Source organism: Patella vulgata, chromosome 9 (assembly GCF_932274485.2).
Source record: "Patella vulgata chromosome 9, xgPatVulg1.2, whole genome shotgun sequence".
Taxonomy (NCBI): Eukaryota; Metazoa; Mollusca; class Gastropoda; family Patellidae; genus Patella; species Patella vulgata.
In genome coordinates this window covers 21426699-21439374 of record NC_065887.2, presented here as the reverse complement: position 1 = coordinate 21439374, position 12676 = coordinate 21426699, and the positions used below count along the sequence as shown (strand labels likewise).

At 37.4% G+C, this 12676-nt stretch overlaps 1 protein-coding gene across 1 annotated transcript; it reads right to left on the bottom strand.

Moving 5' to 3' along the window:
* Positions 1 to 184: 184 nt before the first annotated feature.
* LOC126832708 (uncharacterized) lies at positions 185 to 4337 on the bottom strand. Its single transcript, XM_056103276.1, has 3 exons — positions 4272 to 4337; positions 3912 to 3977; positions 185 to 202 (listed from the first exon to the last, which is right to left on the bottom strand). The coding sequence occupies exons 1-3, from the start codon at positions 4335 to 4337 to the stop codon at positions 185 to 187; spliced, it is 150 nt and encodes a 49-aa protein (XP_055959251.1).
* Positions 4338 to 12676: the final 8339 nt, after the last annotated feature.

Sequence of the window (12676 nt, the reverse complement as noted above, 5' to 3'; positions counted from 1 at the left end):
AGGTGCGATTTGATCGGGTGATCGCATGGTTTTTTTCACCTATTTCTAGCCACAAGAATTTTTTACACCTAATCGGCGCATTTAACAAACTTTCACATAGAAAGTAAATTAAATGTCAGACTATCCGGTCAGTCGAATTTTTGTTGGATTGAGCGATTTGATCAAACCTATACTGATGTTTCATTTAACCCCAACCACTGACCTATCGTTTGATTGTTTCTCAGGGAAATTGGACATAACATTCTGCTCCGACTGGGCTAAAGAAGACGTGCATACGCCATACAGTGTGCTATGAGGGAAATTTTGCCCGGGCAGCGGCACTATGGCCTACTCTTATAGCGAATTCCAACTGTCAAGGGATCTTTTACGTGCATGCCAATGTATACACATGACCTCGGTTTTCGTTCTATCCGAATGACTAGATAGCTGTCCTTGTCAAATCCTCCGTCTGACAAGGGAAAACCCCGTCGGAAAATCCAATGAACTTTCTCTGCCAATGCAGGGATTGAACCCGCGACCACCAGGCTAGCGAGCCAGCGTCTTACCCACTTAGAAACCATGGCTTTGGCAATCTCTGAACTTTCTTGCCTCTGTGTTTTTGAAAATCAACCATTTGAATCACATCAATTCAAGATTCAACCAAACCTGTTCAAGCGTATTATTACGTGTACTAAGACCTCTCCGAATACTATAAAGTTTGTGAATTTTTCCCCCTCCGTTGACCACAGTCCCTTATAGTATTAAATTTAGTTCCGTTTTTATTTCTTGGTTAAACTGTCATAGTACGGCCAGTATTCTATGGCCAGTTGCGGAGGGGGGGGGGGGGTACCGTCCAGATTAGGTCGAAATTATGACATTTTGTTTATTGTACGACGCAAAGAAGGCCTGACATAATATGGAGAGACAGAATAGGAAAGAAATTGCATTTGATTTATTAGAAAAATGGTTTATTCGTATCTTTAAAAATACATGAAACAAACAAAATGAATATTAATTGTTCAAATGAAATAGTTAAAAAAAAAAAGAACATTTGTAATAAATCCGTTAAACACCATAGCCTCTATCGTGTTAACAAGGTTTTCGAAAAAAAAAACGAACGCTAAATTATATAAATCCCATTAAAAACTATAGACTCATACTTTTTAACACGGTTTCGAAATGGGGATGGGGATACCGCCGTAACTGAAAGATGCGGAACGCTGAATATCGATCGGGTTCACCCTCCCGTGACCACACCAAATATGAAGAAAATCGGCTAACGACTGTAGCCTCTATCGCGTTAATAAGGTTTTCTTGTGGTGGGTGGGGGCACAGAGCGCTGAATATCGACAATTATAAATAACACTAGCGTCTAGAATTATATAAAGGGTTATTATATAATTATTATATAAATAATGTATATCATCAACGAACCGCATAGTACAACTATTGTTTTATCGGTTGGTAGAGCCGCTTGACAGCTCACCACTAGCGTCCGATGTCATTATATTCCGGTTAGATCAATTTGGAGAAACTTTTTTTGACATTGGTTTTGTAAGATTAGTATTTCGATATTTGTTGTTCGCGATATGTTTTTCGTTGTATGTTTCTAAAGAAATTTTATCATTATATTAAAAATACAATTTAAATAAACAAAGATGCAATTTACAAATCTGATCTGACAAATGTCTAATTTGTAAAACAAATATTGATTTTAAGACACAAATGTTAATTTTACTGTACAAAAGTCGAAATACCACAACAAATGAAGAACTAAAAATTAAGGACAATGTATTAAGAACTAAGAATTAAGAACCCTGAGTAAAGAGCTGTTTGGTATTCCATACAACGGTGAATAAACAACGCTCGTTCCTTACCTTTAGTCTAAAGAGTAGCAGTTAGACAAGTGCAAATATCATAATGAACCGCTAAAAGGCACCCATGTGTCTTGGCGTTATATGAAATCGGCTTACATTTTGATAATCAAGACAGACACACAATAGAGGAACTTAATTTAACACCGACCGGGCTAATGGAGACGGGCATACACCAATGTGTCCATGGGACTCGGTTTTTCGTCTGAGACAATATTCAATGCCAGGCCCTCAGTCCTGCATCACTAACAAGGAGAGACCACGCCTAAAATTCCAGAGTACCCTTCTCGTCCAGCACCGGGATTTCCAGGTTAACGATCGGGCGTTTTACAACATTTAGTCAACAATTGCCCACATAGAACACCCGTATTCGTCACTGTTCGGAACAAATTACCTTTATAGAATAGCACGCTGCAGGGCGCATCTCAAACTTAGGCTGCCTGTCTACAGTTAGCTCTCGAATTATGAAGTAGATTAAATCGCTGCGTGCAGTATGTGCAGGGCGTTTTCCATCTTCATCAGCCGGGTTAGTGCAAATAAGACGTTAAACCAGATATCATTTCATTTTATCCATAATCTGATTAAAATACAGATCTATATTTCGTTTCGTTTTTTTTATATATACATGTACTTTCGATGGCCTACACCACATGATGAATATCTGACAATTTATAGTGGGAGTTCAAGTCAGGGGTCAAACGAGCAGCTTTTGGCCCTATGACGTCAGACATTAATTAATCAATCAGCGTTGACGTCTCTAGTGGTTTACCCACAATTCCGTGCATCAAAAGGCCAAGAACTCCCGGTAACAGACCGTTTCATTGGCTAATCACTCACATCATCCAGAACACGTCAATGATAACAACTCTTCCAGATCCTTTTGTAGTTAAGACAAGTAAAACGAAATTTTGAACTATAAAAACGAAACGAAATGGGATGTGTGTTTTAATCAGATTGTAAACAAGAGATCAATGATTTATATCATCTGGATAATCGTAAAAAAGCAGGACTAAACTTCGAAATAAAAGTCACTGTTTTAAACTGCCATCACAAAACAGATACATTGATAACATTCCAGTCGTTGATATAAATATCATATAAGTAAGTAAAGTTTATTTCGGTGACATGTGTTATACTAAGAAGACATGTGAAAATAAAAATACTAACACCCGGCCCAGTGGACCTATGTGTCACCACTTTTAACATACACAAATTAAAGTCTAATATAAGAATTCAAACGAAACGGATCAGTAAGTTGAGTATTTACAATAATTACAACGTCTATTCGACCTGTAGGAATTCCTTCCTATATCAGTTGAAAAGTTTGTTTCTACAGTCCTCAAATAAGCGTGATTCGGAAATTTTGCACACTGACGCCGTAAATTCCAGTCATTGATATAAATATTATATAAAAATCCAGCCATTGATATAAATATTATATAGTAATCAAGTCATTGATATAAATATTATATAATAATCAAGTCATTGATTTAAATTTATATAATACCTCAGTCATTGATATAAATATTATATAGTAATCCAGTCATTGATATAAATATTATATAGTAATCCCGTCATTGATATAAATATATAACAATCCAGTCATTGATATAAATATTATATAACAATCCAGTCATTGATATAAATATATAACAATCCAGTCATTGATATAAATATATAACAATACAATCAGGGCAATATCGTTGAACGAAAGAAATCATTGATGTTTCATTTTTCAGAATTAGATTCCTGATTCACATTGTCAGTGACGAATCTACGCAAAACATAATATTCACGATCACATATTACTCTCCACCTTAGTCATAAGTGAGTAAGGCGGGATGGGTTGGACTCATCACGTCGCTTGCATTCTCGCCATCTACGAATTGTTTGAAATTGTGAGGCAAAGGAACGACTCGTCCGCATATAAATTATAAAGTTAAACGAAGAGTTACTACATTCGAGGATTATATTAATGGCACTGACCACCGAGAACAAGTTACGGTACTGTCCATTCCAGTCGAAGTCACTGGTCACAAGACGGACAATAGTTATCACGGTCCCGGGAATCAGACAGATCACATACAGCGTAGAAATAGCTATCAAAGTTTTTGTAACCCTCCGCTCTTCCAAAATTAAATCCGCTTTGTTTAAATTTGTTGATCGAATTCGCCATCGAATATGACGTCGGAGGTACAGAACCAAGGCAGTTGTGGTTCCAGACACAATCAAACAGGGCAAAAACCGGAATATAACATTCAACACTAGATTTGTGTAATAGTCGACGATTGTTCGATGCCCGGTGTAAAACTGGGTAGCGTTCATGACAACCAAATACCTCTTTAAAGTCGGGTTATATTTCGACGAAGTTTCGTACACAAAAAAGAGCGGCAAGAAAGACAGAAATGTAAAAATAAAAATTGCAAACACCATGGTCTTAATGCGGTACAATGTGAGAACCATCCGGGTTCGTAATGGCCACATGACAACAGCTAGTCTTTCCGTTGATATCAGAACGGTCAACAAACTTGTTATCCGTGCAAACATTATTCCAATAAAATATACTTGTGGCATCATAAGTCTTCCATAGTTAAGTCCCGTTATTGAGTCAAATTTAGAAATGATACAAGAAAATTTTCGGAGAAGCGTTGCGAAAAGAAACATACTATCCGAAACAGTCAAACCGAGAAGCACAACGTTCGCTCGACTTTTATATCTTTGTGAAACCAACACCACAAAACTAATGACATTCATAGTGAGTCCGCTGATCGTGAGCACGAGCAAGATACCACAGTTTACCACTTCCAAAAATATTTTGGCCGTTTCATTGTTGATAAAGCCACCCCGATGTTCCGTTGGCACTACGGGCGAGTGCCGAGGGAATATGACACCCGTCAAATTCGTAAAATTCATCCTTGTGTTTATTCAACGGATTTCTAGAAATACCACCAGTTGATGTTCTAAACGTCTCAGCTTGCACACTGGTCCAACCCTGTAACTGACTTAATGGTAATGATTATCATTTTTTGTTTGCATAAACTACAAAGCACGGATATTGCCTTAAATCTGATGAAAAGCAATATCAATTAATAAGAGCTAGTCAGTCAAATCATTTTTTATGTCACTTCATCCTTTGTATACGTCTTGTTTCAAGACAATACATTTTTGACTTCTATATTTTCGGGTGTAAAATGCTACCACTTTAGAACGATGACTGAAACGTTTATAAAGCAGACCGAAACTTGATGACCTGTCCTGATGCGAAGATGAATTCAGAAATAGTTCAATTTTACTAAGATCGTTTCTCGCCGATAAACTGTTCAGCACGCTAGAGTTCAGTAACTGTACAATATTTCACTGCGAGGTTTCTTGATAAAGAATCTATAATGTCACAATCACAAGTGGAGTGAGGTGTCAAGACGAAATGATATTAAAAAAAATGAATGCTTGAAGAAACACTGTTTCATTTATTTGCAGATAAATTAGAAATCTACCACGTCGTAATACATATGAATTCCACCACAGTACTTATTTCTGTTTCTTATAAAGAATGTGGGGGGTTGGGTGGCTGAATGGTTAGCACGTGCGCGCTGTACCATAAAGTCTGTCATTGAGTCAACTGGCGTGGTTTCGAATCCCCGGTTGTACGTGGCAAGGAGTAGGGTCGCCTGTCCATCCTCGTGGGTTTTCTCCGGGTCCTCCGGTTTCCTCCCACTGCTAAAGACCCCTACGCGCAAGCGAATTATGTAAATAAAATTAAACCATGCGTTAGTCCCGAAATGACCTAGTTTGTGTCGAGTGGACGTTAAACCCTATTTCTCTCTCTCTCTATAAAGAATGTAATTTTATTGTTAAGAATTATACGTTCTTCCACATGCAAGTAGTATACCTTAATTTAAAAACTAATTATTCGGAATAAACCCTATAGTTTTGTTATAAAAGACTTAGACTATGCAGTAACGTGATCAAGAGATTATTTGTAAAATCATCACGTAAAGCACCTTACATTCAAGTGGTATTAATCACACCACGGCGCGTCTGTCCATGAAAACGGGATAAGTGGATGCCATGTTAATTAAAAACTTAATATAAAACACAAACTGACCAGTTTTTCTCGCGGATGTACTCTGCTCACGATAACCATATTAATTACACGTGTAGCAACTTGATTATTGGTCTAAAATTCCGGAATCGTGTCATCTAATAATGTTATCTAGAAACATATATATAATATTCACAAATCCAAACACTCCGTCCGCTTAATAGACACAGAATTAAGCAATTCTTCGCTACAGCCACAATGAATCTATTGTATTGCACAACAGTTGAAAGCATTAGAAATCCATAGTATGTCCTTCTTTATTTCATAAAAACAAATTCTTTGTCATTATTGATTTGTACAAATGTATTCGTTTGGGGTTTATTACAATCACATATAGATCAATAATCCCTACTTCTCCATTTACTCCACGGATCAAATACCGGTGGCCGATTCCCACCCTGGATCTGTCATGTTAATCCGCTTGGTTCTGTCGCTAGCGTGGCTTTAACACGACAATTTACAGATTTCATAACTATCAATACGTCTGGAACACTCTTCTGGTCAATATTACGCCACACGCCAACCTTAACTAAATATCTATCTAATAAATACAGAATTTTTTAGGAAGTAATTAATTTAAAATGTCACATTTCAAGTCGTTTATGTTCAATTATTTATAGTTCAACACAACACGGCAAATCACAAATAGAATTTTAAAAATTTACAGACAGTGAGGAATCATGGTTGTTTTATATATTAATTAAGGACAAAGGATTAACACAAAGGACGTCGCTGGATTTAAGCTCGATCGACAAAAATGAAAAAAAATGAAATGGGGTTTAACGTCCCACTGTTCTGCTCCTAAACTGGGCTAATGAAGACGGGCATACACCATACAGTGTGCTATGAGGGAAATTTTGTCCGGGCAGCGGCGCTACGTCCTACTCTTATATCGAATCCCAACTGCCAAGGTCCTCCGTCCTGCATCACTGACAAGGGAGAATCACGCCGGAAAATCTGGATGAACTTTCTCGGCCAATGCAGGGATCGAACACCCGACCCCCAGGCTAGCGAGCCAGCGTCTTACCCACTTAGCCACGTGATCCCGGAACCGGGTTGGAAACCAAACAGAAATACAAGATTGGGCGATAGCTCATGTCATATACATGAAACAAAATAATCCAGAATAACGCCACTTTGACCAGTCGAGTTTACTGTAGACAAGTGTTATAATCGAAGTTCTCACATTTAAAAATCAAACATACCATTACTTATGTATGGTTTCCCCCGAGGAACATGTAATAAAATCATATCGATGCTAATGGTAAAATGTATCAACATGACGATTGTGAGACTTTCGGGCACTACAGATTCATAAAATGCATTAAAATTATATAATTTTCAAAATAACCCACAACTTTGGGGTTCAGCTGGCAGCTTGTTGCTTATCATAATCCCAAGGTGTATTTTACTGGATAAAACTGATTAACCATTGTGTGGACACGTCGCACGAAAAACATTGTCGGCAACAAGGGGTAATCTAAGACCCCAGGCATAAATTGGTTTTTGGATGCATTATTTTATTAAATGCGATCAAACTACAGGTCATATTATAAAGACTGAATAATAATCACTCAGAGTAACCAGCAAAATGTTGATAGGAAAGGGGAGGGGGGTCTACAAGACCCCTTGTGTCCGATAATGTAATATTCGTAGTTTCTTGTCAAATGATGAATGTTGGCACTGCCCCACTTCCGTTCTATTTGCAGCTTTATACTCGACATTAAGTAGTTGACAATGTATAAAATTCTCGCTAGACAATTATGAACCAGTTCCTCACAAACGTTAAGGATATGGTCATGGGGCCCCGAAATACCCCTTGTATACGCACAAAGGTTAATGTGTGAAAGTCGGCTTGTGCCATTATTCCAACAAATATAACGTTATACTGATTATGAACGAGATTATGTGGAGTCTGCGGACACCATTCTTAGAATTCTGCGGACACCATTCTTAGAATTCTCCGCACAGAGATCGATTTCCAGATGATGGACAATCTTGAGGAACTGAAAGAGATGGTTGGGCTGGAGCACAGAACTCGTTCCGCGAAGTGAAAACGAATAATGAATAGGCGATTATACCAATTCGTCGTGAAAGAGAAGATGGGGCATGAGCTTGGTTCTGTTCAAGAAGGTGGGGGATGGGCGACGTTTCTCGATCAGCAGACATATTGACATTACTGTCTAAACATCTTGGACCATAAATTTCATCCCATGTTGACCACGGAGCTGAAGTATGCAAAGACATTAGTGATCACTGACGTCCCTGAAGACGAGAGGCAAGCTTAGAACTTAATGCTGAGCAGGAGGCTTCCCGATCATAGAGAAGCTTTCTCCAAATAACCTAGCGATAAGGATAAATGGTTAATTAGTTGTTACTCTTTCTTGAATATAAACCTTCTGTATATTATTTGCTTGAAAACGAAGATAACCCTTAACGAAACGTCGCTTTCATTAAAATAGTAATTGTGTTCCCTATTTTTGTGTATTACGCGTGTCAGTTGCTAAATGCCGCTCAAAGGAGAGAATCTAGTAGTTGATAATATAGCCTCATTCGGATCAAGTACAACAATGCAATAGCCAAGTCATTAGTTACGCTTCCTATTATATCAGACGTACGAGCAAGGCACAGCAAATTATATACATATATGGATTTTAATCTGTGATTTTTATCGTACAACATCAAATGTAGCTCTATATAGAAAGTCATAACGAATAACGTCGAGAACGTGCATGTCAGCTCTCAAACATCAAGGGCGGAATACAATGATCACGCACTGAAAACTAGTTAACTTATGGCCTATGTCATTTCGGGACTAACATATGGTTCAGTTGTTTTTAATATATAATTCGTTTGGGCGTAGGAGCTGTGGGGGAAACTGGAGGGCACCGAAAAAACCCACGACATTGGACAGGCGAAACCACACAACTTGACTCAATGGCAGATCTTATGATATAACCTCGGAGTAAATGTGTGGAAGAGTGGGGTTAGTAGTATTTGCTTAAATGTGACACAAAAATTAAATCAAATGGGGTTTAGCATCTTACGTTGCTGCTCAATCCGTCCAATGAAAACTGCATACGTCATACAGTGTATTCTGAATTCCAACTGCCAAGGGTTCTTTTATGTGCAGACCAACGTGTATACGGAACCTCGGCTTTTCGTACCACCCGTACCACTAGACGCAGTCCCTTGAAAGGCCCTACGTCTTGCACCAGTGACAAGAGGAAATAACGTGCGAAAACCAGATGAACTATCTCGGCCAACACATACTGAATGAGTGGAGCTTGGATATGACTTACTTCGAAAGAAAAGCATATGCATTAATTTTAGATTTTTAATGTCCGTCGGTTACATTACATATTAAGACAATGGCGCCTATCTTATTTCAACTATTCTATCCCTTGAGAATATACACAAACACTTAATTTTGCATTATTTCTGGTGACTAAATATTTGCCGAGTTGATGTCTTTTTTTTTAAGAAAATATATTCGATATTAAGTTATTGAGATAAATGGACGGATACAAAATTTTTGAAAAGGCGTGTTTGTGCAAAATAGATTTATTGTTGAGACAGAAGCTACATTTTTGTTAACCTTTTCTAAATATTTTTTTTTAGAGAAAAAACAAACGTCATAGAGCTTGTTACATTAAAACAGTTTGTGACTTTCTTTTCCCCTCTGTTTCCAGAAACATTCGTTGTGATAAAGCACTTGGTGGGCGTATGTTGCCATGAGAACTCATCAGTTGAATCGTCGTAGGCCTACGATACCCAATACTCAGGACCTAATTATCTATAATATATCGAATAACTTTCTCAATCATATAGATCAATGGTCGATTTCCCGATATACGAGTAATTATAGTAACTAGTCCAAGGCTATTAATGATATACAACTTGTCTTGATGAAATCGGGTAATTGATTCAATAATGTCTATTCTGGGTATAGTTTCTAGGTTAAGCGTCCTGCAGTTATTACCAGAAAGTTGGAATTTTAATGCTGCAGGATATGAAAATATATATTATGGAACTGTTGTTCATGAAAAGAAAATTTCAACAATCTGGTCAAACCAGTTCATCAACTTACAGTATATATCATCTAAGGAACATATTGACAAATTATTTTGTTTTTCTGTTTTATAAATATGCCAGTGCAAAACGCAGATTTCCGTGTGGTTGGGAACAATAGTCGTTTAGTAGGCAAATACATAACGACAGAGATATAAACCACTGAATATTACAATGCCAAAGAACGATTGGGTTTGTTTGTTAGTTAGTTGTATTTTACGTCCGCTTCCACTGAGGTGATATCGCAGACAAGACGATTGGGTCACTGGCTGAACTATTAAACATGCATTATGCAAGAGCAAAATCTGCTTATTACAAGTCTTTCTTTAGGCCTGAAATGTTATCTAAATTATCAATTAGACATTAATTAACTTATCCAGACCATAATAAACTCTCGATATCAAGGCTAGCCTTCGATGTTGGCTGGATTAGATTCCTATATGCCGCTAACGGCTATTGATAATTAAATCAATAAAAGTGAATAATAGAGACTAAGCTGTTTATATTAATGCTTTTAGTAATGATGACCGAGACTATGCCAAAATTTCACCCGCTTCTTTCTCGGCTCATAGTGGATCAATTTGACTGAAATATTCAGCAAATTACCTTTACACTATCTAGTTTTTAACTATTATAGCGAGAACTGCCATCTCGTTATCTTATCTCCCATAATGTATCTTTAAGGCTGCTAAAAAACGTTACGCCAATAAAGTACCGTTTCTATTACGGGGTCTCAAGAATATTCCGAAGGTCAAAACTTGGATCATGTGGCACTTTTTAATAAGGAATATACCCGAACCACGTTAACTAATCATACTCATATTTATGAAAGAATTGTCGGGTATATTTCCTTTAGGGCGAAATGAGTGATAGATATTAACATATTTTTTTAATAGCCTGAAGTATGTTATAGCATGATTTGAGCTTTGATTTTGTGAAACTCTACCGTGGTAAGTGGTAATATGACGGAAAGTAGAACGGAGTAGCAACCCGTGTAGGCCAAGGGCACATAACTGCGTGATCAGACCACAATAATGGGGTTTGATTCACAAGATTTGTGTACATTTATACATTTGCATTACATTTTAGGTATCTTGCATATTTTTAGTTTAATAATGTACCAAGAACAGAGCCGTGAACATTCCATTATCTTGAATAGAGTAGTTGACCCGCCATTTCCCCTTGGGTAAATATGCAATTAGAGTATCTATCAACTAAAATATAACCAATGAAACAATTACACAACGGAGCAGATTGTGTATTAGATTTAAGGACACCGAGATGTCTAAATATTGTTTGCAGTGATCATAACTTTTAGAGTAGGAACAGCATAACAGTATCGTAACAATTCAAGTACACCTTGAACTCTGTTTGCTACCATGCAGTTTCATGAATTAGCGTTTATTGTTTCTGTAATATTAGCTTCGGTCGGTCTTTTTTCGTTTTTAAAAAAGTCACCCTTAAAACGCTATGATATTTCAAATTTCCAATATTTCTTTCAGAATGTTTTTTGAATTATTTAAATCTAAATGATTGACACTTGCATAGACATCGTCAATTTTGAGTATTTAAAAGGCATTTGGCTACTGAATATGGGGCTTTGCAAGTAGGTTGAGTAAGCTATCCACGCATGTACATTATGAAATGACCCACGCGCAGTTGAAAATACCCCCATTCTAAAAGGTTGGGTTCAAATACAGTTTAAAATTAACCAACTAACGTGTACCAAAAGGATTCCCCTGATCCGTGTTCCTTTTAAAATAAACAACAAACAATGATTTTTTATGATCTATTTACTATTTTTAAATACTTTAAAGATACATTGTCCCGAAAGTATTTATCGGGTGGTTATTTCCAATAAAAGTATAGCAAATCTGGTATATATGGAAGGTAAAAATGTTACTAGAAAAATACTGGATTACCCGGAAAACACCTATGCATGGGGCAAGTACTTGGCAAAAATGTCAGGGTATCATTAACTGGCAACCCGACGGCTTGTCCGGCCGCTTATTTTATGCTAGCATGACTGAGGGAGCGGTTGTTATTTCTTGATCGACTGGTTTAGGCGGTTTTGGGAATCTTTAGGGGTGTCAACGTATAACAGACTCTAAAGTTAAACGGCGGAAAAATGGACAGTAAGTAATGACAAATTCATTATAAAAAATGGACCCGCCCTTAATCAGTTTAGGTGACAAACAAGAAAAAAAGAGAGAGACAGAAATGGGTTTAACGTCCACTCGACACAAACTAGGTCATTTCGAGACTAACATTTGGTTCAATTTGACTTCAATAATTTGCTTGCTGGTAAGGGGTCTTTAGCAGTGGAGGGAAACCGGAGGACCTGGAGAAAATCAACGAGGTTGGAAAGGCGACTCTACTCCTTGTCACGTACAACCAGGGAATGGAAACCACGCCAGTTGACTCCGCAACAGACTTTATGATTGATATACAACGTGCACTCGCTAACCATTCGGCCATCCACCACCAAGCCCCCCCCCCCATCCCCCCAAGTGACAAAGTTTTGAGAAGTATTTGAAGCAAATTTTTGATAAATTAGTTAGTTTGAATTATGTTTTTAGTCCAAATATACCATCAAATCACACAGTTTGTACGCGGGAAAGTATCTTTAAATGTGGATATCGACTGTGAG